The 27,161-nt window shown below is 38.3% G+C and overlaps 1 protein-coding gene across 1 annotated transcript; it reads right to left on the reverse strand.

Annotated features, from left to right (window-relative positions):
• Positions 1-8,067: 8,067 nt before the first annotated feature.
• Positions 8,068-27,039, reverse strand: LOC136884792 (mpv17-like protein). Its single transcript, XM_068230033.1, has 4 exons — positions 26,746-27,039; positions 19,530-19,661; positions 17,877-18,046; positions 8,068-8,146 (listed from the first exon to the last, which is right to left on the reverse strand). Exons 1-4 carry the CDS (start codon positions 26,998-27,000, stop codon positions 8,068-8,070), a joined length of 636 nt encoding a protein of 211 aa, XP_068086134.1. The 5' UTR covers positions 27,001-27,039.
• Positions 27,040-27,161: the final 122 nt, after the last annotated feature.

The raw sequence follows: 27,161 nt of genomic DNA on the forward strand, positions 1-27,161 counted from the left end.
GAAAGTGACATGACTCTGTTTCACACCTCACTATATAAAAACACAGCCATGGGTCCTAATGGATGCTACACATTAAATATCACCACTGAGTTGAGATTATTGTCACAAAATGCACCTTTAACTACAAAAATAGACTACTAAAGGCTTCAGTTAGAGGCACAGCCTTTATGAAAGCAATTAGAAGTCATACAAAATTCAATGAAAAATAATATAAAATAGAAAAGTGAACGTTTCAACATTTTCATAATATATGATTGTACTGTATTCTAGAAAAAAAAATTGATCACGATGAACAGCTATTGAGTTAGGAGTTTTCCAATTACGTTTATGGCATGTGATTGGCATTTGGCAAGAAAGAAATGGCAAGGTCCCAGCAGCGGCAGGTTTTTAAACTAAAATAGAAAATAAAAGATGTAATACTTCGACACTGCTCTATCTCACTTGGCACTGAGGATATACTATTTCTGATTTACTTGGACCAAGAGGGGGAATTAATGCATAATTCAACCATTCAGAAGGGAGTAAAAAGTTCTTGGTATTGTTTTTTAATGGCAAGATACTTCAATTAACTTCAATATTCACAAATAAGACTTTGAAAATTTGATAATGATTTTGTACATTTTTGAGGCAGTATCAAGTATATATGTAGCTACAAAAACTGAAACTATAACATCCCAAAAATCCTCAAAATAGTATACTTAACATACACACACGAATAATCCTTGTATTTTTTAAATTAAAGATTTTGCGGTGGAACGCTGGGGCGCAGATAACAGTTCCGTCAAGGTTAGTAAAGTGCGCCTGACATACAGAAATCCAGAAGTTGGAGTTTTTCTGCCCACTCTGTTCCTGCTACAAGTGAAAAGTGTGCTGTGTGTATATACCGCATCACTTGCGTGACATCAGTTGAAGTAGTTAGCAGTTCTTGTTACATATCGTTCACGGCTACAGAAAAGCTCCACATTATTGAAGAGGCAGAGCAAATTGGTAATTGCGCAGGAAGAAGAAAGTACGATGTGGACAAGAGTTGCTGTACACGACTGGAGGAAAAATAAAGCTTGCTTTGAACAGATAAATGCTATTTGCAAACAAAAAGCAAAGTTTCCAAAAATCAAAAACAGGATATGTGAATATGTGACAGAAAAAGAGTGTGTTTGCATGTACTGTAACAAACGAAATGTGTCTGTTCAAAGCTATAGGAAGAGAGTTAAACATTTAGGAGTTCTAAGGCTAAACATGGATGGTTTGTGTGTTTCTGAATGAAATGCCTTCAGTTTTCACAGGAAAACTAGCAAAATACAACACCTCTCAGCCAATTATGAAGAAAAGCCTGTGAATTTCCACAAATTTGTTTTACTCTCGCAAACTGGTTATGTAATGAAATGTCGTATGGCTTTTTTAGTGCCGGGATATCCCAGGACGGGTTCGACTCGCCAGGTGCAGGTCTTTCTATTTGACTTCCGTAGGCGACCTGCGCGTCGTGATGAGGATGAAATGATGATGAAGACAACACATACACCCAGCCCCCGTGTCATTGGAATTAACCAATTAAGGTTAAAATCCCCGACCCGGACGAGAATCGAACCCGGGACCCTCTGAACCGAAGGCCAGTACGCTGACCGTTCAGCCAACGAGTCGAACACTGGTTATGTAGAACAGATGTCAGTACATTTTGAAACGGCACTGGACTCTGGTCATGAAGATTAAAATGAGGCAAGTTGCTTTATAATTTTGTAACTTATTGCTTCGTAATACGGTATACATTGTTTTCAATACAAATATTTAACCCTCGGACACTCGCGCTAGGAATAGACGCAGTGTTACTCGCGCGGGCTACATATGTAGCCCAAACTGAAATTCAGTCTGAATGACTCGTACGTGCTGTTCTTAGGTTTCTTTGGTAATAATACCTTAAATAGTAGTATATGTAAATATTCTAAGCCAATTTGAAAAACATATGTAGGTTTTTCTTTTGCTGAGATTAGAAAATAAAAACCTTTGAAGAAAAATATGATTGAATCTCACACTAAGGGTAATCTACCATGGAAACAGAAATAAAAGAATTACAGTTTTTAAATTTATTTCTATATATATACCTAAATACCTACATTAGAACATATTTGCAAGGTAGATAAATAAAACAATATCAGGTTACAAAACTAGAGTTTCTGTGAATATTTTAAGGAATTTCAGCACTCTATCAAAGCACGCATTTCTGTATCGGTAAATTGTGCATCACAATCATGTTCAAACTTGTCTCTCAATTCACCTATATAAATATTTGTCGCTGTGGTAATCATTCGTATTATATTTCTATCTATAAAAAAGTAATTGTAATTCAGTTTTCACACTATGAGCAATTCCCTTAAGGCCAGGAAAGTGCACGGTCATATTATGGGGTCTTGTACGCACATTAGTACGTGGATGATCCCTTAGCCACTTGAAACTGTCCTTGGCAGTGAATCATCTGGAATTATTGCTGCCGGTAACTGCATCGTCATTTGTCGTTGGACACTCGGTTGGCATACCTTCCTCATTGCTTGAACCTTCTGGAGATTCAGTTTGGTGTATTTCGTGTGTAAGTATATTTTGTTCACTATCGTAACTATCACCGCTAAAACTATTGTTATTTTCATCTAACCAATGACTGATTTTAAAGTCATCTACTTGGCCACCTGCGCGGCGACGTTTCCTTTGCTCGCTCCGAGTCAGTACTAAAGCAGCTACTATTGTAGCCCAGACCACTTCTAATCCGTCTGGTGCCTAAATGGCGTGCCTAGTCAAGCCGAAAACCCACTCGTCAGTTAATTGCAACATTGACAGGCAGCTATAGAGTATCAGTATTCCTACCAATGAATATACTCTGTACTACAACAAAATAAATCACTGGGGTACACCTGTAGCCCGTGCGAGTATCCGAGGGTTAATGAAATGAAAATCTACAGCCTGTTTCCAGTCATTTGACCAGGTCAGGAATGAATGAAGTCCCCATCTAGCGGCGAGGATAGGAAGTGTGCCGGCTGCCGAAGCCTCTCTCATTCCTCTGGGGCAATGATTAATGAATGACAGATGAAATGAAATGATAATGGAGAATGTTGCTGGAATGAAAGATGACAGGGGAAACTGGAGTACCTGGAGAAAAACCTGTCCCGCCTCCACTTTGTCCAGCACAAATCTCACATGGAGTGACCGGGATTTGAACCACGGAACCCAGAAGTGAGATGCCAGCGCGCTGCCGCCTAAGCCACGGATACTCACACATATTTAATGAGGCTATATAAATACAGATTCTTTTTTACAAAATTTCCTCTACTAAAATCAGGGTGCAAGTAATATTTGTGTATATAAGGTAATAGCAGTTTTATAAAATGAATTTATAACTACAAATATATAATTCAATGTCCATCAATAAAAAAATGATTAAAAAAGACTTAATTTTTTACTTGAAAAATTGTGCACTGGTATTGCCCAATACTGCTCAGTAAATTGGTGGAACACTAGTCTAGTCTAGTCTAGTGGCTTGGCTCGAATATTGACTAATTTAGGTAGATTTTTAATAGGAGCCGTGCATGGTGATAGGAAGGTTACCCAGCCTTAAATCACCCCTCCCCCAACTGAGCATGGGTACTTAAGTGAAGGGAAGATGGTACTGATACAAATATATTTTAAACTATTTGTTTCATAATATTTTAACTTGAAAAGCCTGCAAGTTAAAACTTAGTGGTGAATTTCTCTTGATTTTGACAGCGAATCAATTGTGTGTTCCAAAGTGACTTTTACCTATCACCGAAAAAAAGGCTAAATGGACATTCCTCAAGAGCTGTTCCTTCATCTTTCAAATATAAATAAATAAATAAAAAACAAACAATGTACATATGGAAATGTTTCAACAAAAATCTGTGTGCTGCCAGTTTACAACTCATGTCAGATAAGAACCTACAACATGGAGCACTTTTGACTGCAAACCGAGTAGCCAAGTAAGTTACTACACATTACAAGACACCGTACTTAGAAACTTAGTGAATTTTGCAATCAGACAAGTGCTCTTGGTTAGAAGACACATTTTTGTGACCATCACAGAGAGCTAAGGAAAAATAATTAAACAGAGGTTACATTGAGATCTAAGGAAACCTGTTAAATACCTGGCGTTTCATGTGAGAAAACAGCTCTGGAATGATAATAAACATAATAATAAGGCTGCCAATTAAGGATAATTCAGGTTTCTCTTGGGTATAAACAAAAGATGTAAATCTATCAAGTATGCATAAGGGGTAATCAAATGAAAACTGAACACCCGCCATAACATACATTCCGTGCAAAAGGTGGCAACACTGTTGTCACGTATCAATACTGTCATCACTGTGGTAGGAGAACTGCATAGTGACAACTCACAGGTGCATGCAGTTGTTGGGTTATGTCTTTGTTGGTGCGCGGACTGCTCTAGTGTGTTCGTCCAGCTGTAGAAATGAAGGCAAGCAAAGAAGAGCAGAGAATTCTGGTTCGTTTTCCTGGTGATCGAGGGTGCTGGAGTACGCGAAACTCATCGTCGCATGCCTGCTGTATATGGCGAACACTGCATGTCCACGACAAGTGTGCACGAGTGGCACAGGAGATTCCAAGATGGACGCACATCACTGTAAGACGATGCGCGCCCATCGAGCCATTAATCCTGATGTGACAGGGCGGATTGATGGACTTATCTGGGAAAACCGACGAATCACAGAGGAAGAAAGACATTAGTGGACATAAGTTTCATTCAGATGAGGAAGTGCAAGAGTGGGTACGGTTGTGGATCCTTCAGCGACCTACGTCTTTCTACAAAACTGGAATTGATCGTCTCGTCTCCCAGTGGGATGAATGTACCAACACCTTTGGTAATTACATTTGAATAAAACCATTCCATGGTCACGTTGTAACGGGTGTTCGGTTTTCATGTGACCAATATATCACTTGCAGCACACAAAGAAAATAAAACTAGGAATGAACTCATTTCCAGTACCAACTGACTTTAAAATAAAATAAACATACCATGTCTCCGATGAGAATGAAACAGTAGGAAAAGTTACATCCTACAAACATTTCTCTATGATACATTTCACATTAGATTCGTTTGTAACAGTATACTAATTATGAATGTGTGATCATCAGAAAATATGAATCAAAGGCCAAATGCATGAATGAGATAATTTTCAAATAATCTTTCCAGTTTGCAAGATAATCAATTGTGGTTGATGAAATGAGAGAAAAGGGTCTATCCCACCTTAGTTCTTTCTTATCTCAGAGAAAGAAATTATTTCTTGTCAACATTTCTCTTCAACAGACAATTTCTTTTGCTCCCTTACTGTGATCAGAAACAGTTTCATCAATAATTTTACTAATTTAAGACAATCCTCCTCCAGGTCATTGAGACGTGGTCTTATTTTTAATGCATGCCTACTTTTCTCACATTAAATGGTAGGTGTTTTCACGCAATTCATCAGCCTAATTGGAAGAATCTCAAGGAAGGAAAGTACAAACCACCTTTCTTGTAATTGAAATTCTTGGCTTACAGTTTTGTGCAACCACTGATATGTTCACCAGCCACAGAACTTTCAGTTTCATATGGAATCAAAACCACAGAACAGTGATTTTGCAATTCAAAAGTCTTGGGATTCAAACTGTAGTTGCCCTGGGAAAATACCAGTGTATTGTAACTCTTAGAAGGTGGAATTTAATATATTAAATGGCCAGAGATCCAGCATCACTGCTAGATGTAGTAATAAAAAAAAACTCAACAGGATTGACATGAGTAACTTGGACCAATTTTATACTCATATTTTGTAATGGTGACCAAGCCTACTTCTTTCAATACCGAAATTTTGACATAATTCACGGAAACAAATGGAAATAACAGGCACCACCTCCATCTAGAACAGGTAGAATCGTAGACTGGTCATGTCCAACACTATATGATATAAGGACATTGATTGGCGTAATAAATTATTTGTGGAATGATTGTTATGCCTTTTTAGTGTTAACATGCTGCCGTAAAAAAGTCTGATATCATAGGGACCTCTGCATTAGAGTACATCCAATATTCTAGGTAATTAATTTTTATAGCTAGTGTTCGATAATTCTGGATGAGTTATAAGTTGCCATATTTTCGGTTGCCGTACAGACATAAAATTCTTCCGCTTGTGTAGGGTTGTTTCTCAGTGTAAGCCCACTCTACAGTTGTAATAGCAGTAGTGTAGCTCATATCCTTTCCAACAGAAGAAACATGACCTAGACCGCGATAGCTCAACCAATAAGAGCATCCGACATGATATCGTAGGGTCATGGGTTCGGACCGCACTAGTGTCCGGTTGACCATTTTTGTTCTGTATCTAACATCACCTGGGCGAGATACTGGTCATTCTCCCCAGTTGTATCCCCGACCAAGAGTCTGAAGCTCCAGGACTCTGCCCTTGAGACGGTAGAGGTGGGATCCCTCGCTGTGTCCGAGGGAAAAGCCGACCCTGGAGGGTAAACAGATGATGATGATGATGATGATGATCTAACATCGTCCTGGTATGTACTATACATACTGAATATGACCTAATACGTTGAAAGACTATTTCGAGAACAATGAGGTTGTGAAAATTCAACATTAATTGAGAATGGAAATAAAATAAATGGAAATGGCATACCATCCAATGAAGGGTGTATACAACAAAAGAACGTCAAGTTCAGACAGTTCCGCAGTGTCATTCATTCTGAGGCCCTCTACACAGCGAAGTGCCTTACAATGAAAAAAAAAAAAAAAAAAAAAAAAAGGTCTTATTGAGAAACTTGAGATCAAAGAAAGACCTTGAAAACAGAATTATGAATATCTTGATCATTTACTGTGTTTATTTGTCAAATAAGCATGAACCCAAAACCGCCTTTTACTATGTTTTACCTTTTAGGTGGGGGAAGGGGGGGGGTGGGGGTGAATACATCCCACCGTATCTCCTGCCTGTTATAAGAGGCAACTAAAAGGGGAACCAAGGGCTCTCAACTTGGGAGTGTGTGTTGGCAACCATGGTCCCCTCAGCTGAGTCTGCCATTGTTTCCATTTACTTTCATCTATCCCATCCAACAACCCTTGAACAACCCATTCTCTTCCAACCCCAGCGCTAATAGGTTTGCAAGATGTAGGGGTCTTTCATTCTCATGCCCTTTGTGACCTTTCCTTTCCACGAACCTTTATTTTTGGAAGGGTTGAACCTCTTTCATTTTTTCTTCTGATTAATGGTAATAGATGATGGGTGCCCACTTGTACTTTCTCTTAAAACAATCAGCACCATTAGCTTTTACCATGTTTTTCATGTTTTATTATTATTCACATTTTATGGCCTTCACCGGACCACTTAAGTCATTTTATAAAAAAGGGTCTTCAGTTTTCAATCAGCCCATTACTTCTTCATTCTCTTGGATCTTAACTTTATTTCTGCATCAGAAATCGCTCATCCCGTTGTCCGTCTGTTGATCTTGGTTTGTAGACTGGTTTGTCTGCAAAATTCTTGATTTTGCCTGTTTTGTTTCATTATTAACATTAATTAAATTTACTAACATGAGAATATCTTCTCACCTTCCAAGGAAGACACGTTGCTAGTTATTGATTAATTATTTGGTGGCAGCCCTGCCTAAGACCGGTATTACGAACAGTGGGACTGTCAGACAACCTTGAAATTATCACTGGTTTTGTAGGTGAAGCATTAACAATCCTACAGTGATCACAGCCCAACAACCAGGCAGATGAGTAAATGTAGTTAGATTTTTATCACAAATGAACTGACCAGTACATCACATACACCAAGCACCTCGGTGGAATCTCAAATGTCAAAGTATTGCCTTACACAGAAGGCACATTTACTGCAGCACTTTAATTAACTGTTGCAATCCTATGTGAGGTAACACATAAGCTAGATATACTCATAAAAAAAAGTTTAAAAAAAAAAAATAATAATAATTTAAAAAAATGAAATAACTGCTTCAATCTCCTTCTTGCATCTGGCCATTCAACTACAAAATAATACGTGTTTCTCTACAATTAACAAAACAAACCTAAATGCTAAATGGTACAGGAGAGGAAGAAGCAGGTTGAGAAGTCTTCAGGCGCACCAAAGTCTGGAGAGGAATAATACTGAAAATGAACAAAAAATCAAGAAATAAAATAAATGGATTTCTACAGTATAATCAATCAAATAAACAAATAAATACAATTATTGGCAATGTACTCCAGATTCCCCCAGAGTTAGGATAATTTTGCTTATGTCGATCTACCCTTAAAGTTGTAACAGGTCGACACTATGCCAACAAGTTATTTATGTGCATTCTGCTCCCATCTACTATGACTATTTTATTTGTTATTTTAGAAATTTTAGCATACTGACAAGTTCGCAGATGTGTTGTTTATTTCCCTGTGAAACCCTTCTGTTCAATCAAGATTTCTGCCCATTTTATCCCATTATGTTACCTAAGGAAAGCGCTCCTGTTCTAAGCACCATGCCATGCCAGGCATGTTTACTACAGATGTAAACACCATTATGAATCACACAGTTTTGAAATTTTCTCTTGTGATATCAGAGTTTAATTTTGTATTCTCCAGCCTAGGAATGGATAGGAACTTTAAAAAGTGTTCTGTCTTCTTGTCAGCTGAAAAGACATAGCCATGGGTACTCATCAACTTCTTTTGCCGTTGACTCTTATAATCAACTTAAAATGACAGTGAGTTTCCACCTATTGAATACTTTATCTGGAAACTCTCCCTCAATTTAAGTTGATTGGAGGTCAATAAGGACTTAACTATGAAGTTTATAAACTGGACGTTGTGGATATACACAAACTAAGACATTTTCTCGGGAGTAGGGACACTTTGAATTGCACAATTAAGTACAATCTATTTCTAAATAACACGGCGATTAACTGTAACAAAATTATCTGGCCAACAAACCTATTAATAATTTATTTTAAGCTCTACAAAGAGTTTTTCATGACTCGCAGGCTTAAATCCACTCTCTCGCTGGTTGACTACCGCCATAAATTACGTATCTTTAAAATACAATAAGCTTAATGTGCATCTGCAGACTGCTGGTGATATTTCATCTAAAGAATCTAGGCTTAATAACGATGTTGATAAGGGTGATGTTGATGAGGACTACGAGACAGCGATGATATAGGTAGTGGCGGTGATAATTCTTCGAGTCTTCCTGTGAATGGGGCAGACATGAGACGGGGTTCACGTACAACATATGTGACCAAAAATCTCGTTTGTATGTTGTTTTGTGCTTCAAGAAGTACCATGCATTGGTGAAATATAAGCCACAGGTGCTGAGAAACAGTCTGTATAATATAAATTATTTCAGATTTGTAAATAATTTTTTCGTGTAGAATAATGGCAGTGCTATAGGAAGTAATTTTCACCTAAATATATCTGAGTGGAACACCGAAGAACTAGGAATTTAAATGGGAGCGAAAATGTTTAAAAGATCAATAAAGTGATTCATAAGTATGGCTAAAGAAGCTAATAATGTGGCCTTAACCACTGAATTGCAGACATTTTGACGTAATGTCATCTTGGCAGCCCGACTATATTAAACCGTATTCAGTAAATGACTCCCGGAATTTTGAAAATGAAAATCCACAGCCTGTTTCCAGTCATTCGACCGGGTCAGGAATGGGATGAATGAAGCCCCCATCTAGTGGCGAGGATACGAATTGTGCCAGCTGCCGAAGCCTGTCTCACTCCTCTGGGGCAATGATTAATGACTGACAGATGAAATGAAATGATATTGGAGAGTGTTCCTGGAATGAAAGATGATAGGGTAAACCAGAGTAACACAGAAAAACCTGTTCCGCCTCTGCTTTGTCCAGCACAAATCTCACACAGAGTGACCGGGATTTGAACCACGGAACCCAGCATTGAGAGGCCGGCACGCTGCCGCCTGAGCCAAGGAGGCTCTCTCAGGGAATATTATGGCGCAAAACGCAACAAAGTAAAATTGTTACCTTTCGTTCATAAATCTCGTAATCACTAAGCAATGGACGTCAATGCTGAGAAATAACATTATACCTGGAAAACACTGTTACAGATGCAGTTTTGTTTCAGAATACTTCATTGCACTTTTAAGCAAAGGAAAATCAGGAGTACATAATGCCCATAAAAATAATATACTGAAAAGGAGATTTAATGACAAAACAATGCAAACAAAGAAAAAACAATATTTAAACAAAGATGAGAATGGACCATAAATGAAAATGGGAAATGGTTTCACATTTCCTGATGTTCAATTACAATCATATTGCACAGGTACCACATGTTCTGAACACAATATAGTTGATAACTACTACATACAAACTCTTACAAGTATTTGTTGCAAAGTCTCTGTATATTAATAAATGAGATCAAATATTTGCTTTCCTATCATATTTATAACAATAATGTATGGAAAGTAAGGTCTTGTTGGTTTGATGAGAAGTTCTCCATCAGTATTTTAAAAATGTAAGTAAGAGATGCTATATTTCATCACAATAACAAGAGTGCAAATATTAAGAAAAGGCATAATTTCAGAGTACAAATAACCAGAGCAAAAAGGAGTTAATTGTTAGTTGGCTATGTTCACAATGATCATCCAGATGACAACTGCTAAGCAAGGGATCTATAATTTGAGTTGATATGGTAAGACTATTGGAACTTGCATGCAGTCATTTGTATGAGTAAGTCATGGAAAGGAGCAAACATGGTAATGTTACTGATTTTATGTCCCGTTAACTATTTTTATAGTTTTCGGAGATGTTGAGGTGACTGAATTTTGTCCCATGGTAGTTAACTTATGTGCCTGTAAATCTAGTGATTTGAGCCATTCAAGTATGACTGCTCGGAACTGGGATCGAACTTGGCAACTTTTTGTGTTTCCACGTTTGCCCTCGTCTCCTTTTCTTGTTGCTCCCTCTTCCTACTTTTACCAGTCAATGTATTAATCGTAAAATGAGTTTCTACCTTTCAATACAAGATTTTATTTGTACTGTATGTGTTTATTCAGATAAGGATTATAAAGAAGACTTGAATATTTCCAAAGTTGGCACACACACAGCCTATGGCAAGGGGAGTGAATTGACCCTCTCTCGGGCAAGACCTGTTTTCTTCTGATCCTGACAGTGTGAAGCTCAGAGAATTCGAATTCCTAACATTTCTTGTTCCTTTCCAATTCTTTACCAAATACACCAGTTATCTGAGGGGTTGAAAACCGAGCGATGTGACTATGAAATCAAACTCCGCATTTGGAGATGCGTGGGTTCGAACTCCACCGTCGGCTCTCCTGAGAATGGTTTCCTGTGGTTCCCCCTTTTCACTTCCGGGCGAATGCCAGGACAGTTCCAATTCACAGGCCACAGACGATTCCTTACCCAATTTCGTTGACCATCATTCATTTTATCAACATTAGCTCCTCAACTGAGTATGGCATCAGGAAGGGCATCCAGCCGTAAAAACACGCCATTAAAATTCATCTCGCCTCATCCCCGACCCCGAATCAGGACTAAGGGGTATACAAATTATTAATTTTGAATATTATCTGCACTCAACCGCACAGAAGATGATTTTCTTTCAAAATCCTGTTGTCTGAAATAGGATGTGCATATTAGTGCAGGTGTTAGTATTCCAAGTATTATCTCTTCGGCCACTGACTATTCACAGTTTGCGAATATCCTCGCATTTCGAGAACGTATAAAATGAAACATTTCCTATGTCAGCCAAGTTTTGTGCGGTTGAGTTTACATAAGTCACATAATCTATGGTAGGTGTTTTATAATTTCTTTTCCACTATTGAAGATCTGTGAACTGAAACGGAAACCTTGATTCCATAAAATTTCGAGCAAGTATCTAATATTTCCACAGTATCATCATATGGTTCTAATGGTTCTTGAAGAATGCATTAATCTAAATCTATCAGGCTCGGAAATGGCGGGGATATTTCCGAACATACTGAACTTATATTAGGTAACAGTGTATTATAATCTATTAGAGAAAAATTATAAATATTTATAAAACAGTGATCAGGTACCCATAATTTAACGAATGGAATCTACATTAACTTGAGCACAACAACTGAAGTACTTCATTTACAGAACTATAGAGATTCTTCAACAAGGTAAGGTCTAGAATATATATAAAGACAAACTGCCAAAACATAACAGGTGCTTTGAAGAAAGGGAACAAACACATTAACAGATTCCTTTGTTCAGTAAGATTCATACAAACTTATATCCTGTCATCAGTACTGGTATATACTCAATTTATTTACAGTAATACTGCTCATCTGTGAAGTTGTCGCTGTGTCTTCAGGATTCTCAACATTTTGATAACAATCGTTTGCTTCACAAAATTGTAATCCTCACAATCAAGAATGACATCATAATCTGTTTCCAGTCAGACTAATGCCCATTGCTCACGGTAAAATGTTTCGTAAATTTTTTAGTACAATTAATTTTTATAAAAATTTGGTGAAAACAAGTTGTGTTGCTCATGGTAAAATTATTTTATAAAATCAGTGGAAACATCAGGATGGCCATCTATGAACTTACTTCTGAACTAAGATGTGTATGTGCTGCCATAAACTTTTAAACCAAGAATCAGCTGTTCAACTTATGTATTTGAGAGTATGGCTCCAACAAACGAAGCAAAACTTCCTCCTTTAGCTGCAATTATATGTTGTACAGAGGTAAAAAGGAAGAAAAGAAATGCCAGGAAATGCTGGACTCACGATTGGATCAAAAGAAAAGAAGAAGGTAGAGGATTACTGTCCTTGGTCGAAAATTAGTTGAGGTTAGAAGACCAGCATTCATATAGGAATTCGGCGACTGTGTTTTTTTGCCTCTCTTCTTGCATTTCTGCTGTGGTAAAGTGGCGTTTTAACTTCGTAGAAACAAGGATATTTCTGGTATTCGTCAGTAAAACACTAACAGCTTCCTTAGTCCACCCGGATCGTGCCATTTTAGAAAGAAGGGTTTGTTTACAATCGAGCTTCGCAATCTTCTCACGACTCACATCATCGTGATGTCAGCTTCGCTGATTGGTTCGTTTCGTAAAATTAATTTTACGGAATAGAACATGTCCTATTTTATGAAAAGTTTTATCAAATGTTTTATAAAACTTGAATTTGATCGTGAGCAACAGAAATTTTATAAAATTAAATTACTGAACAATAAATTTGACAGAAATTTTTACCGTGAGCAACAGGCATTAAGATATCAAACAAAACTAAAAACTTGAAAGAAGACATATTGTAGGACTTGGTTTGATAAATACATGTTCTGCAACTTTGTAATACCACACAGCACTGTCATCCTAGATGGCAAATTGCCAACAACTGCTGTTTGAGTCATATTTTATTTTCCTGCAAAACCTTTCTTTTAAGTATAGACTTTTCCCTAGTACTTACAAAGAATGGTGCTAGGAAAAAGACCAACTGGATGTCATAGATGGAATTGGTTGGACCAAATTAAAGAAGATCTAACAAAAAAGGGGGAGAGACCCTGTGAGATGTAACGAGAAAAGTTCATGAAGACACAAACAGGTGGGAGATATATCGTTCACACAAATCCTACCTGGTCCGCTGGAAGGATTCGCAGGTGATGGAAAAGCAGACACAAAAGTAGACAGCTGGTCAACTTACCTAGTTTCCTTTAGAATAAAAGTTAACCAACTTGACTAACCTGTCCTGTTTACATGGAGAAACTTGGAGACAAGTTTGCCACTCGACTCTTAACTCTTCACGGGCAAACACATACCGTATTTACGCGAATAATCCCAGCACCCTAACTTTAGGTAGGCTTATTTTGAAAAAAGAAATGCCAACTTTGACGGAAAAAAACGACATCCCAATTTCGTGCCTCAATTTTTTTTAAAAATGTGCGGATATTATTAGCGTAAATACGGATATTTACGAGAATATTCCCCGCCACCGTATTTACTCGAATAATACCCGCCACCGAATAATCCCGCACCCTAAATTCAGAAAGGCTGATTTCGAAAAAAAAAAAAATGCCAACATTGACGCAAATAAAACCCACATCCCAATTTCATGCCCCAATTTTTTTTTAAATGTGAGGGTATTATTCGCGTAAATATGGTATATATACTCTAATTTTCTTTCTTTCTTTCAGGGCAGAAACATATATACATACAGTGTTCTCCCTAGGACCATTTTAATGGGCGCACCAGCCAGGAGTTTTTACAGACTGCCCGGCTAACATAACTTAGATATGTGCTAGTTACATAATATCGACTCGTTGGGTGCTCCAAATTCAAATGTAGCTTAAATACAGTAAAACTGATAATTTGAATAGGCCAGCCCCGTGGTGTAGGGGTAGCGTGCCTGCCTCTTTTTCGGAGGCCCTGGGTTCAATTCCTGACCAGGTCAGGATTCTTACCTGGATCTGAGGGCTGATTCGAGGTCCTTGATTAGACTTCACTGATGAAGGGAATGCATATTGTTCCTGAAACATGTATGATAGAACAAATAATTTTCAATCATTAAAAGTGTATTGACAAGGTGGACCCAACATAAACCATTTTAAATAGTTTCTTTAATAGGTCCACTCGGCCTACGTGATTACAATTGAGGAGCCGTCATGACGGTGAGTTAGCGGCCCCAGTCTAGAAAGCCAAGAATAACAGCCAAGAAGATTTGTCGTGCTGACCACATGGCACCTCATAATCTGCAGGCCTGCGGGCCGAACAACGGCCGCTTGATAGGCATGGTCCCTCGAGGCTGTTGCGCCATGGTTTTTAAAAATAATTTAAATGATAAATCTTCATTATTGTCAGCATAATTGCATCAATTATATCGGAGTTTAAATACTTAGCTTGACTATCGCGTAGTGTGCGCGAGTAGTGACTGCATTGGCGTGGAATCACAAGCGAGCACCCTATTTCGCATGACATCACAAACACATACGGCATTCCACAGCAACAGAGTGGTAAGCCCCGGTACTATGCGATTATGAACGAGCAGTAGGACACTATAAAGTTCAAAATACTCTTTCAGGATAATAACACTAAAATAGTTCAATTTTGCTATTAAAATGTTTACCTCTTTGATATTACTGTTAATGCCCTGAGGAGAATACATTACATTTTTTATCATATTAATTTTTTACGTAGTATTCCCCGCCCGGCTACTCATCCCTGCCACCCGGCTGACGAAAATTTCTGGAGAGAACACTGTATGTATATATATATATATATATATATATGTTCCATTTCAATTTTGCGGCTTTACTAGCCGAGGAGGTACATAAATATGCTCATAGATGGCAGAAGCAGTTCCATCAACTCTACTGATGAGGGAAGTCTTTCCCATCTTTCCGGTAAAATTGCATCGTAAAAAAAAAAAAAGATTAGTGATACCGATATAGTGTCAATATAGGATGATACAAAGAAGAGTTGGATTTTAGTTTATGTGACTCTGAAGGCAAAAATTCTTTCCCCAGCTCACTTGAGAGCAACAACCACACAAGTAACACTGGCAGCGACGGAGGGGATAGTCGTAGGACTATTATTCCCGTTTGTAATATTGATCAAGGGTCAATGCTGCCGTCAAACTTTGATAAACACATCCTGTAGAATAGTAGTTATTTATTCATGTTATGTATGTGGAGTGTGAGTTCAACTGCTATGACAATTCATTGACTAATTTTTTCACTTTTTGATGAAGAAAGACATAAAATGAAACCAAAACATCACTGAAAGTAGCTTTTAGTACATACGCTAGCAGGTGCCCACGGGTTCGCCCTAGTTTATTGATTCACCCGTGTCAGATGTTTCTAAACTGTTCAATTAAATGCAAAAGGAAAACTATATTTATTAACTACTGTCTGATCATATTATGCTGCCATTCTTCCAGTGAAAATAATTATGAGATGATACAAGTCGCGTTCTTTAAGTTTTTTTTTTTTTTTTTGCTAGGGGCTTTACGTCGCACCGACACAGATAGGTCTTATGGCGACGATGGGATAGGAAAGGCCTAGGAATTGGAAGGAAGCAGCCATGGCCTTAATTAAGGTACAGCCCCAGCATTTGCCTGGTGTGAAAATGGGAAACCACGGAAAACCATTTTCAGGGCTGCCGATAGTGGGATTCGAACCTACTATCTCCCGGATGCAAGCTCACAGCCGCGCGCCTCTACAAGCACAGCCAACTCGCCCGGTCGTTCTTTAAGTAAGGACCGTTTTGGTGTAGACGCTAGTAGTTCGCAATAAGCGCGTGCATCATGTGGCAACATGCCTCAGGAACAATGGTGCTCAGATGCAGCTCTGTTGCTAACCTGTATGGTTCTGTTCTGTGCTTGCTCAAATGTTCAAGATTATCGACTCGCCCGCCCCGTGTGAGGTTCGATCAGTGATACAGTTTTTGTCGGCAAGGAACCTGTCTGCTGCAGACATTCACCGACAGATTTGCGAAGTGTACGGTACTAATGCTATGAGTGGAGGTAAATTGCAGAAGTGGGTACGAGACTTCAAAGATGGCCGTGACAACGTCCTAGATGAGGCCCGCACCAGTCGCCCATCTCTGATCACAGACAATTTGGTGGCTTCAGTTGAAGCTAAGATTCGTGACTACAGACGCTTCACAATAACAGCTCTCTCAAACGCCTTTCCTGACATGTCTAGGTCAGTGCTTTACAAAATTGTTTCGGAAAACCTAAACTTTAGGAAACTGTGCTCCCAATGGGTCCCTAAACTCCTAACGGAGGACCACTAAACAAAACATTTGAGTTGCCATTGATGCTTTCACGGCCCATACTTACAGATATGATAAAGACTTCAAGAAAATAGGGCAAAATTCTTTACGTTTCGCAGAGAACTTTGCTCTGCATCATCAGAAGAAAATCTCGACTGTCCACGCGAAAAGCTTCTTAAACAATGTTTCGGATGTTTAAGAAGCTTTTCGCATGGACAGTCGAGATTTTCTTCTGATGATGCAGAGCAAAGTTCTCTGCGAAACGTAAAGAATTTCGCCCTATTTTCTTGACACGACATAAGCCCAAAAGCCTATAACACGTCTAAAAAATTTGAGTGTTTGATGATGTTTTTGACTCGCTATGCCAAAGAAGGTGACATGTTGAGTCAGATCGTAACAGGAGATGAAACATGCGTTTCGAATATCGCGACCAAATCGAATCAACACAGCATGGAATGGAGACACACACATTCGCCTGTAAAGGTCAAGAAGGTCAAGGCCAAACAGACTCTGTTCCAGAGCAAGATCATGAAAACAGCCTTGAACTCTTGGTTATCGGAGCAGGTGGCAAGTTTCTCTGAAGAGGGTATTCAAAACTTAGTTGTAAGGTATGATAAGTGTTTAAACAAACTTGGCGGCTATGTTGAAAAGTAGAGTAAAGTATGTAGAATCTGCAAATAAATGTGGTGTTTGAAAATCGTCTTTCATTGTGTAGTTATTTTCAAATGGCCCTACTTAAAAAAACACGCCTCGTATTTATTTTGTCTTCGGACTACTTCAAATTTGGGTTTCCACTCTTAGGCAAGGTATGAGGTTAATCTGAGTATATTTTCATGGTTTTAGTAAATTTTCCAAAATTTTGCATGCATTTTTTATTTTTCAAATTTATTGCCGCCTATGTCCATGAATTACCATCGCCCGCGAATGGTATAAATTCCCGTGTAAATATATTATCTCTAATCTAATACAAGATAAGCCAGGCAATAGCTTGATCTTTGTTGCAAGGATTACAGACAAGTAACATTTGAGAGAATCCTGACCAGGAACTATGAATGTCAACTCAACAAACAAGTTGATTTTAACACTTCCAAGGAGTCTTGTAACTTAAGCTAAGCAAACAAGGGTGACCTACTTGACAGGATTAGGATCCTTTTCTAACAGAGTCTTCGCTTCCAACTGCTTCATGTAGGCGAGGAATGATGTCCACATGAAGCTGCACAAGCTGACGAATGGGACGCGATTCCTCTCGGGAATGAGAGCAAAGTTTATAGTTTGCAGAACGGGCCAAATCATGATGCCGAACTGAGAGGAGAAAAAAATAAAAATAAAATAAAAATTAATGCATAATTTTACAAAGTCACAATAAGACACTTCAATCAATCAATCAATCAATCAATCAATCAATCAATCAATCAATCAAACACTGTTCTGCATTTAGGGCTGTTGTCCAAATGGTGGATTCACCATAAATTGTTTAGCTGTCTTTTATTTTAAAGGTTTAAAACATTTCTTCAACTGTGCTGAAAGCTGAAGGGTTACAGACCCTGAAAAGGTTTCAAATTGTGAGTCTTGGAGAGCTCTAGCAAACTAGAGAAACAAATTTTGAAAATCAGTTCCGACGTAAATGCAATTCCGGAAAAACAATCTAAATTCGCTTGTTTCTTTACTCATTTTCTTTTTTTATTCAAATCCTAGCCAAATTAACTTATTTACATAATTCTGTAATGTGTTCCTTGGTTCAATACCCTCAGGCATTTTTTTTATTTTTTGAAAAATGTCCACACCGAATGTAGTTATAAGTGACACACTGCATTGACTCGCATTAGCGCTCATAGTGGTGCTTAAGTGAAACAATGCACTGACTCACATTGGTGCTCGTAGTGGTAGAAAAAGGCAAACTGCTAATCTAATCGACTGGATAACGATGATAACGGAAAGGATTGTAATGTTTAGGAATGAATAAAAGAAAATATTCTCACACTTTATTATATTTGATTTACCTAAAATTCATAGCTCATATCCCTAGGATGTTTTCAACAGTCAATTGTTTGCCTGAAGGGCTAGAACTGTGGATTTTTTTAAAAACATTTCAAAGAATTCGTAAACTTATCAAACGTCTCTCTTGGCAAGTTATTCCAATCCCTAATTCCTCTTCCTAACAACAAATATTTGCTCTAATTTGTCCTGCGGAGTTCCAACTTAATCTTCAGATTATGATCTCTACTACTTCTAAAAACACCATTCAAGCTTAATCATCTACGGATGTCCTCCTTAAGAGTAAACATGTAATCATTTGGATTTATGCCATGTCACAAAGAATAATAAAGAAGAGATATTCTCTTACATGATTCATGCACCTCAGAATGTTTAAGTAAATAAAAATTGCAAACATTTTAAATTTTCATATTATTGTCTCCAACCATGTGTTCCTAAGAACTTTCCTGGGTTTGAACCACCCATCTTGAGATTGAGAGACCAACACACTACCACTAATCCACAGCGGCAGCTAATATTTAATGAGTCTAACCATTATTTCCTAGGCCTCCCTCTACATGGCTAAAATATATTTATTGATCGCTTAAGTAATATAACTCTTCCATTCGTTGAACTTGACTTCAATACACCCTCCAGTTTTCACCTCTACCTCCCAGCTTCCAATATCACTATTTTCCAATAAAAATACTTCTACATTCTGTGTATTATTTTTATTATTATTTTATTATTTTTTGTCCTATAAGAGTTTAGCTTGAAGGATTTGGTATATATCCAACAATGGTTGCATTACCTTATATGTAGGCACAAACTTGGTTTTGACCTCCAAAGCAGCTTCTTCCACAGTCTTCCTCTCCAAGAGACTCATACCAAAGAAGAAACAAATACACGCTGCAGGACCGTAACTGATTTGCTCAACTAAAGCCTAGAAATTAAAAAGAGAGAGTATAAGTGTACAAGCTGCTTTACGTCGCACCAACACAGACAGATCTTACAGCGACGATGGGATAGGAAAGGCCTAGGAGTGGGAAGGTAGTATCCGTGGCCTTAGTTAAGGTACAGCCCAAGCATTTGCCTGGTGTGAAAATGGGAAAGCCACGGGAAACCATCTTCAGGGCTGCCGATAGTGGGGTTCGAACCCACCATCTCCCGAATAAGCTCACAGCTGCTGCACCCCTAACTGCACAACCAACTCGCTCGTTGAGAGAACAAGTGTATAGTCGGTACAGGTTGAGGATGAGGCAAGATGAATTTAGATGAATTTAGATGGAATTGTTTTATGGCCAGATGCCCTTCCTAATGCCAACCTCAGATGAGGAGCTATAGAAGATGAAATGAAAGATGGTGAATGAAATTGGGTAAGGAGGTGGAACGAATCGACTGTGGCCAAATGAGAACTATCCCGGCATTTGCCTGAAATGAAAATGGGAAACCACAGAAAACCATTCTTAGGACAGCTGACAGTGGGGTTCTAATCCACTCATCCCCCAAATGAAAGACTTGGCCGTAACACATTAACGTGTGATCACTCCGCAGAGAGCCCTGCTGTGAGGACGTCATAAAAAGATATAAGAATCGGAAGTGGCTGGTCTGATGACAGGCAGCAAAGGGACTATACCTAAGGAAACTCGGGAATTCTTGAGGAAGATTAAAACATCTGAAATCACCATCCAGGCTATAGCAGACTGTACTAAAACACTCATTATCAATTATCAGGCACCACCTGTATTCCAAAACACGACTGTGAAAATGCTTAATATTTCAATAAAGTAAAGGACAGGAAATCCAACAGATAACCATACCAAATATAACTTGCTTGCAATAAAACACAGCAAAAATATAAAGATCATTGTCATAAATAATGTTCTGTGTGAACTGATTAGGAGGCTGATTGGTTAGATTCCCCAATAGGGTGGCTATCTGTTTGATGTTCTCTCGTACAAAAATAATTTCAAGACCGAGTAACAGGTCATCAGACAAAGTTCACATGTTCTATTTACATTAGGTTATTTACAATAATATACCCTATTCTTATGTTATAATAAAAAATAATACATCATAATCCTCCTTTCGCCTTATGCAGCTCCCGCCTGGTCGGGGCATTTATGGCACGTCTCCACCTTCCTCTCTCCTTCCATCATTTTGCCCTAGTCCAGGCTTCTTCTTCTTCTTCCACTCTTTATTGAATCGATCCACCTTGTTCTAGATCTCCCTCTCGCTCTCTTTCCCTCGAACTTCATCTCCATCGTCTGTTTTGTTATTCTTTCCTCCTTCATCCTCTTTGCATGTCCAAACCATCTTTTTTACTCCTATCAATTCTCTCATTTAGTTTTCCATTCCAACTTCCTTCCTGACATCTTTGTTTCTCAATCTGTCTTTCCTTGTCTTTCTTATCATACTTCTTAGGTATTTCATTTTGGTGGCTTGAATTCTACTCTCCTCTCTACTTGTCATTGTCCAGAGTCAATATGGGTGCATAGTACATTTTGTACATAATCGCTTTACACTTCCTTATTCCAGACAAGGTTTTTTACACTCTGGTAGAATGTGTTGGTTGCCCTGTTGCACCCTCTTGCCGATCTCCATGTATTCTGAATTAATTCACTCCTTAGGTATTTGAAACTGTCAACAATTATAAGGCTTTGAGCACCAATTTTCACAATGCCTTTCCCTTGTCTTTCTACTCTGATAAGAAATAAAACACAGAGCAATATTATAAATGTACCATTATTTCATGTATGCCTTTGCTGGCAGGACCTAGTGTTTACAGTGCACTATGTCTTCTGGTATAGGCTAAAGCAATTTTGTTACTTTCATAGATCTGTCTCTGTCTTATCCTTGGCTTTGACAATGTGAAAGTGACTGAGGTATGGGCGATGCTAGTAATGCCAATCCTTATGCAGCCAGTCCCTGCTATGAATGGTGTGAAAATGTTGATCATAGGGTTGGTTCGTGTATGCATTTCAGTGGGCTTGGCAGACTGATGTGTAACAGCAACTCTGGCTTGGTGAGGAAAGCAACGGGAAACTGCCTCACTCCTCATTTCCCTAGCACGCCTCTTTTGTGATGCCTAGGCCATCTATGACAGCTGATGGCAGAGCTGTTGAATGATCCCACCAGCGGAATCGCTGACGGACTGAACATACATACATTATTTCATGTGTGGTGCAACAATCAGAATCAGGAAGTAACTTGCTAGACACCATGTACCCTGTGTGTGTGTGCATATGTGTGTGTAGCTGAGTCTTCCAGCGACATGGAAAATCTTTCTCGAATCATCTAAGGACACAGTTAGACAAGAAGAAATAAATCTGAATGTGACTCTACAAAAAATCTCTTAGGTTAGAAAACTATTCTGCTGACTCAGGATTCTACACCTTCTGAAGCAACACAAACCGTGAAGGGACATAATGCCTGAAGCTCGTGGGGATGTGTTCCAGAGAGATGCAGCTTCGCAGGACCATTTGTTGAATCTTTGAGATAAGAAATTATTTTTCAAAATTATTGCTTAAACTTGAATTATTATTTTTCTTTGGTGCACATTTCTGAGCAATGTGTACATTTTTAGGGAGTAGTTTGATTCCAAGCTACAAACTTATTATAATTGTGTGATGAGGTAAAGTTTTTCTTTACATCCTTTGTCCAACTGTAAGTATGTCATTTTAGATTCAAACAGAGTACAATTTACATATGTGTGAGAGTATAATTATCTGGTTCAAACTGCAGCACGTGTTTGCCAACTGAATTTGCACTGCACTGATTCCCGGATGAGCTGACAAGTGTGTTGATGCACGCATCAATGCTAACAGAGGGTGTTCTGAACATTTCACGTACGAAAGAATTTCATGTGTTATGCTGGTACGTTCTGTTCCTGTGTGTTTAATGTACAATCTAAAGTTGTAGAAAATGTGTTCTAACATGGATATAAAGCATTTCCAGACACACGTCCATATAGGTCTAACATTTTTTTTCTACTTGTGAGGAATGGTACAGAAAGTTTGGCCGTATTGTTAAAGTTTATGTTTGTTAATTCGTCTGTTGACAGAACACGTGAAATGTGCTCAGTGTAGTTGTATCTTGTACTTTGTTAATATATACAATAAATTTAAGATCTAAAAATGTCTAAAATGGACTTTTTTTTTTTTAACTTTAAGTAAATTCCACATTTTCCTCGAATCCATGTGGAGTTACCAGTTATTTCGATTACATATGTTACACAAGAGCTGCAGAATAGTTCACAACCTTCTTGGGGGCTGCTCTTGCTGACTGCTGACAGAATACAAGAAATGGAATGCAGTATTCTCTGAAAAGAGAATGGGATAGGATAGGCTATTAAACTTGCACCTAACAACAAGATATATTTAAAAAAAATAGCCTTGCAAATCCCCTATGGGCTACAGCCTCCTCAATTTAACTCATCAGGCGGACAGGTCCTGAGAACATTGTTATGTTGGTTATTTCCTAGTTTGTTTTGTGAAAATGTATTACTGCACGTTGTACACTTGTGTAGTCTCACCTCCAATGGTATCTTTCTAGATCAATACTTCACATTCTTGACACTTGTTCAGTTTTTCTCCAGGGAGGGTTGAGATTCCTTCTTTGTGTAATCATACCCCTGCACATTTCATTTTTGCATGGCTTCACCTCAGAGAACAAGTAAAGCAAATGGATGTCGATCATTGTGAATGGAAAGAACAAAGATGAAATCGACTACATCTTAGCCGATGGCCTAGAAGTGGTAAAAGACATCCAAGTAATAAATGGAACAACAAGATACTGGAAAGCAAATTAACTTTTGGGGGTTGGCCAATGTTTTACTTCTCACCCCCTTTCTACCACTGGTGACTGTATACTTAAGTTTCTAAAGTTTCTATGTGAGGCTGTGTATCCTGTTCAGTTCAGTTTTTCGGTCAGTGCATGTGATGTTTATAACAACGTATTTGGCATGAAAAGAAATGTCTTCAAAACCGAGTGTGATACAGCAGTGGTTCGGGAAAGATGATTTCACTGCTGGAGAAAAAACACTTGAGTCTGAATGAAAAACCAGATGATTTAATTTTTCAGGAGACTGATTTCGAAGTTTGAAACCCTTTAGCCTTTTTAGTTTTCATGGTTAATTAATGGAGAATACTTTTTCAGTTGAAACCTATATAGATGATAACAGTGATACCAATTCAAAAACAGATTGTAGAATTAGAAAAATATTCTAATTGTGCCTGAACTACAAGATATTGTGACGAAAAACCAGGCTAAATGTTCCATGACTGTCCTTAAATACAATCACTTTGCAGAGTATACAAAGTAAATTAATATGGTACACACTGCAACTTTTATGGTCCTATATCAAAATCAAACGAGAAGAAGAGATAGAATGATAGGACACATTTTGAGACACCCAGGACTTGTTCAGTTGGTTTTTGAAGGAAGTGTAAGTGGTAAGAACGGTAGGGGTAGACCAATGTATGAATATGACAAGCAGATAAGAGCAGATGTAGGATGCAATAGTTACGTAGAAATGAAAAGGTTAGCACAGGATAGGGTGGCATGGAGGCTGCATCAAACAAGTCTATGGACTGATGACTCAAACACAACACATCAAAATCAAAGAATAGCTTCCTTAGAACATCAAAGGAACTTAGAACCACCACTGAAAAAGCTAGGCTACAACTATGGAATGCCTATTGCTCACGGCAAAATGTTTCGTAAAATTTGATGTACAATTAATTTTATAAAAATTTGGTGAAAACAAGTTGTGTTGCTCACGGTAAAATTATTTAATAAAATCCGTGGAAGCATCAGGATGCCCATTTACGAACTCACTTTTCAAATAACATGTGTATGTGCTGCCATCTATCGATAAACTGTTAAATGAAGAATCAGCTGTTAAAACTTACAGTATGTTTGAGAGTATGGCTCTAACAAACAAAGCAAAATGTGCTGCAATTATATGCTGTACAGTGGCAAAAAGGAAGAAAAGAAATGCCAGGAAATGCTGGACTCGGGATTGGATCAAAAGAAGAGAAGAAGGTAGAGGACTGCAGTCCTTGGTCGAAAATTAGTTGAGGTTAGAAGACCAGCATTCATATAGGAATTTGGCGATTGTGTTTTCTGCCTCTCTTCTTGCATTTCTGTTGTGGTAAAGTGGCGTTTAACTTCGTCCAAACAAGGATGTTTCTGGTATTTGTCCAGTAAAACACTAACAGCTTCCTTAGTCCACCCAGATCCTGCCATTTTAGAAAGAAGTGTTTGTTTCACCGCCGTCTCAATCTTTGGGTTTGTTTACAATCGAGCTTCACAATCTTCTCACGATGTAGGGCCAGCATCATCGTGATGTCAGCTTCGCTGATTGGTTCATTTCGTAAAATTAATTTCAAGGAATAGAAATGAAAACCTACAACCTGTTTTCCAGTCATTGACCGGGTCAGGGATGTAATGAATGAAACATATATAGGCTGTTATTACAATGGGGTCGCCACTCCCGAGGTGATTTATTAATGAGTGATAAATGCTATGAAATGCTAATGGAGAGTATTGCTGTCCTCCTTTACGGAATAGAACGTGTCCTATTTTATGAAAAGTTTTATCAAAGGTTTTATAAAACGCGAGCGAGCAAGCAAGCAAGCAAGCAAATAAAGCAAAAACATGAGTTTCATAATAGCAAAATCTTTCATAGTTCTCATTTATTTTATGTTCTTAGAATATGAATAACAGAGCTGCAACTAAGTCCATACAATGATCCAGTCCTTGAAATGTATTTTCTTTGCATATTTAAGGCGGTTGTTATTATAAGCCTTTGCTTCATCACCACAGAATGTCAGATTCTGAAGGTCAAAAAAATTTCATCAGATATTGGAAGTGTCCGAAATTTAAAACCAAGACTCGTATAAGATAGAGATCATCAAATGCAAAAAGAAACTAGGATTGCAAACCATGCACCATCATGAGCAATGGACTTGTGTCCATGTACAGGTAAACCCCGTTATACGCGGATTCGTTATCCGCGATTTCGCATATACGCGATTTTGGTTTTAAGTCTAGTGATGCCATCTGTTAACAGTACGTGAAAGCTGTAACGCCTTAAGACGGGTACAGACATGCGTGCCAAATTCTGTAACGTACATTACGTCGCGCATCAAAGTTAAAATCGGACAAGCGCATCTCTACACGCATCATCTGTCGTGTTTGTCGAGGCGTGAATCGTCAGTTCCGGTCAGTAGTGCTGTAAAGTTGCAATGACAGGTTTCGCATTTAAGACGTTGGGTAAAAGGAAAGAAATACTGCCTGTCGAAAGAAAGAAGCGTGTACTAAATTCGTATAAGCTAGAAACCAAGTTTTGGATCGCTATGAGAAAGGTGAGCGTATTGTTGACATTCAACGTGCTTTGGGAGTTAGCGACTCCACTGTGAGAATCATTCGTGAGAATGCGGAATCAATTCTCTCGAAAAACTGTCAATCTTCCACTAACTTAAGTGTGACTATAGTGACCAAATCTTGCTCGGAAGCAATGGAAAGAATGGATTGGATTGAGCATCACAACCAACAACACATGCCCCTCTCTGAAGCTGCTATTCAAGCTGAAGCCAAGAGCTTGTATGCAGAGTTTAGTTTATTATTGTGTGTTTCAGTGTTAAATGTTTAAGTGTATAAAGTTTGTATTAAAATGCATTTCAGAAACATGATAATGGTTATTTTTTGTAACAATACTAAGAATCTCTGCTATTTTAAACTTAATATGTGAGTAAATGGACACTTAACCCTGTATTTTATATATAAAATGACTCAATTTACGCAAATTCGTTTTGCGCGGCAATTCCGCGGAACGTAACTATCGCGTATAACGAGGTCTACCTGTACCTGGGCATTTCACACACACACACACACACACACACACACACACACACACACACACACACACACACACACACACACACACTCTCTCTCTCTCTCTCTCTCTCTCTCTCTCTCTCTCTCTCTCTTGTACGAGTAAAACAACCAAAAGATCATCTTACCTTTGTGATTGCCGCCTTAACGGTCATATCCGGCCACATAGCAGTGGCAACTCTCAGCCACGTATGTAACGTGGGAGCCACAAAACAGGCGCCAAATAAGGAGAACCGTAGCGCCTGGTAGTAGTCCAAGTCCTTTCCTGCAATTGCCTGCTGTGTAAGGCTGGAGATGGGCCAAATAGTAGCATATGCTGCCATACCCCTGGTGACAGGGTACTTCTTGGTGAAGGCAATCACTTTCACGTACACCGAATTCATGTTGAAAAGTTTGTAAAAAGGATTCGATAAAAATGGTTTGCTTCCTGTAAAAACAAAAAAAAATTTTAATGAGAAGCTATGAGTCAGTGATGATTATTCCATTTAGGATTCAAGGATCATCCTGCAAACAAAAAAAAAAATCACTCATCCCAGGGAATAAC

The sequence above is a fragment of the Anabrus simplex genome, chromosome 13 (assembly GCF_040414725.1).
Source record: "Anabrus simplex isolate iqAnaSimp1 chromosome 13, ASM4041472v1, whole genome shotgun sequence".
Classification (NCBI taxonomy): domain Eukaryota; kingdom Metazoa; phylum Arthropoda; class Insecta; order Orthoptera; family Tettigoniidae; genus Anabrus; species Anabrus simplex.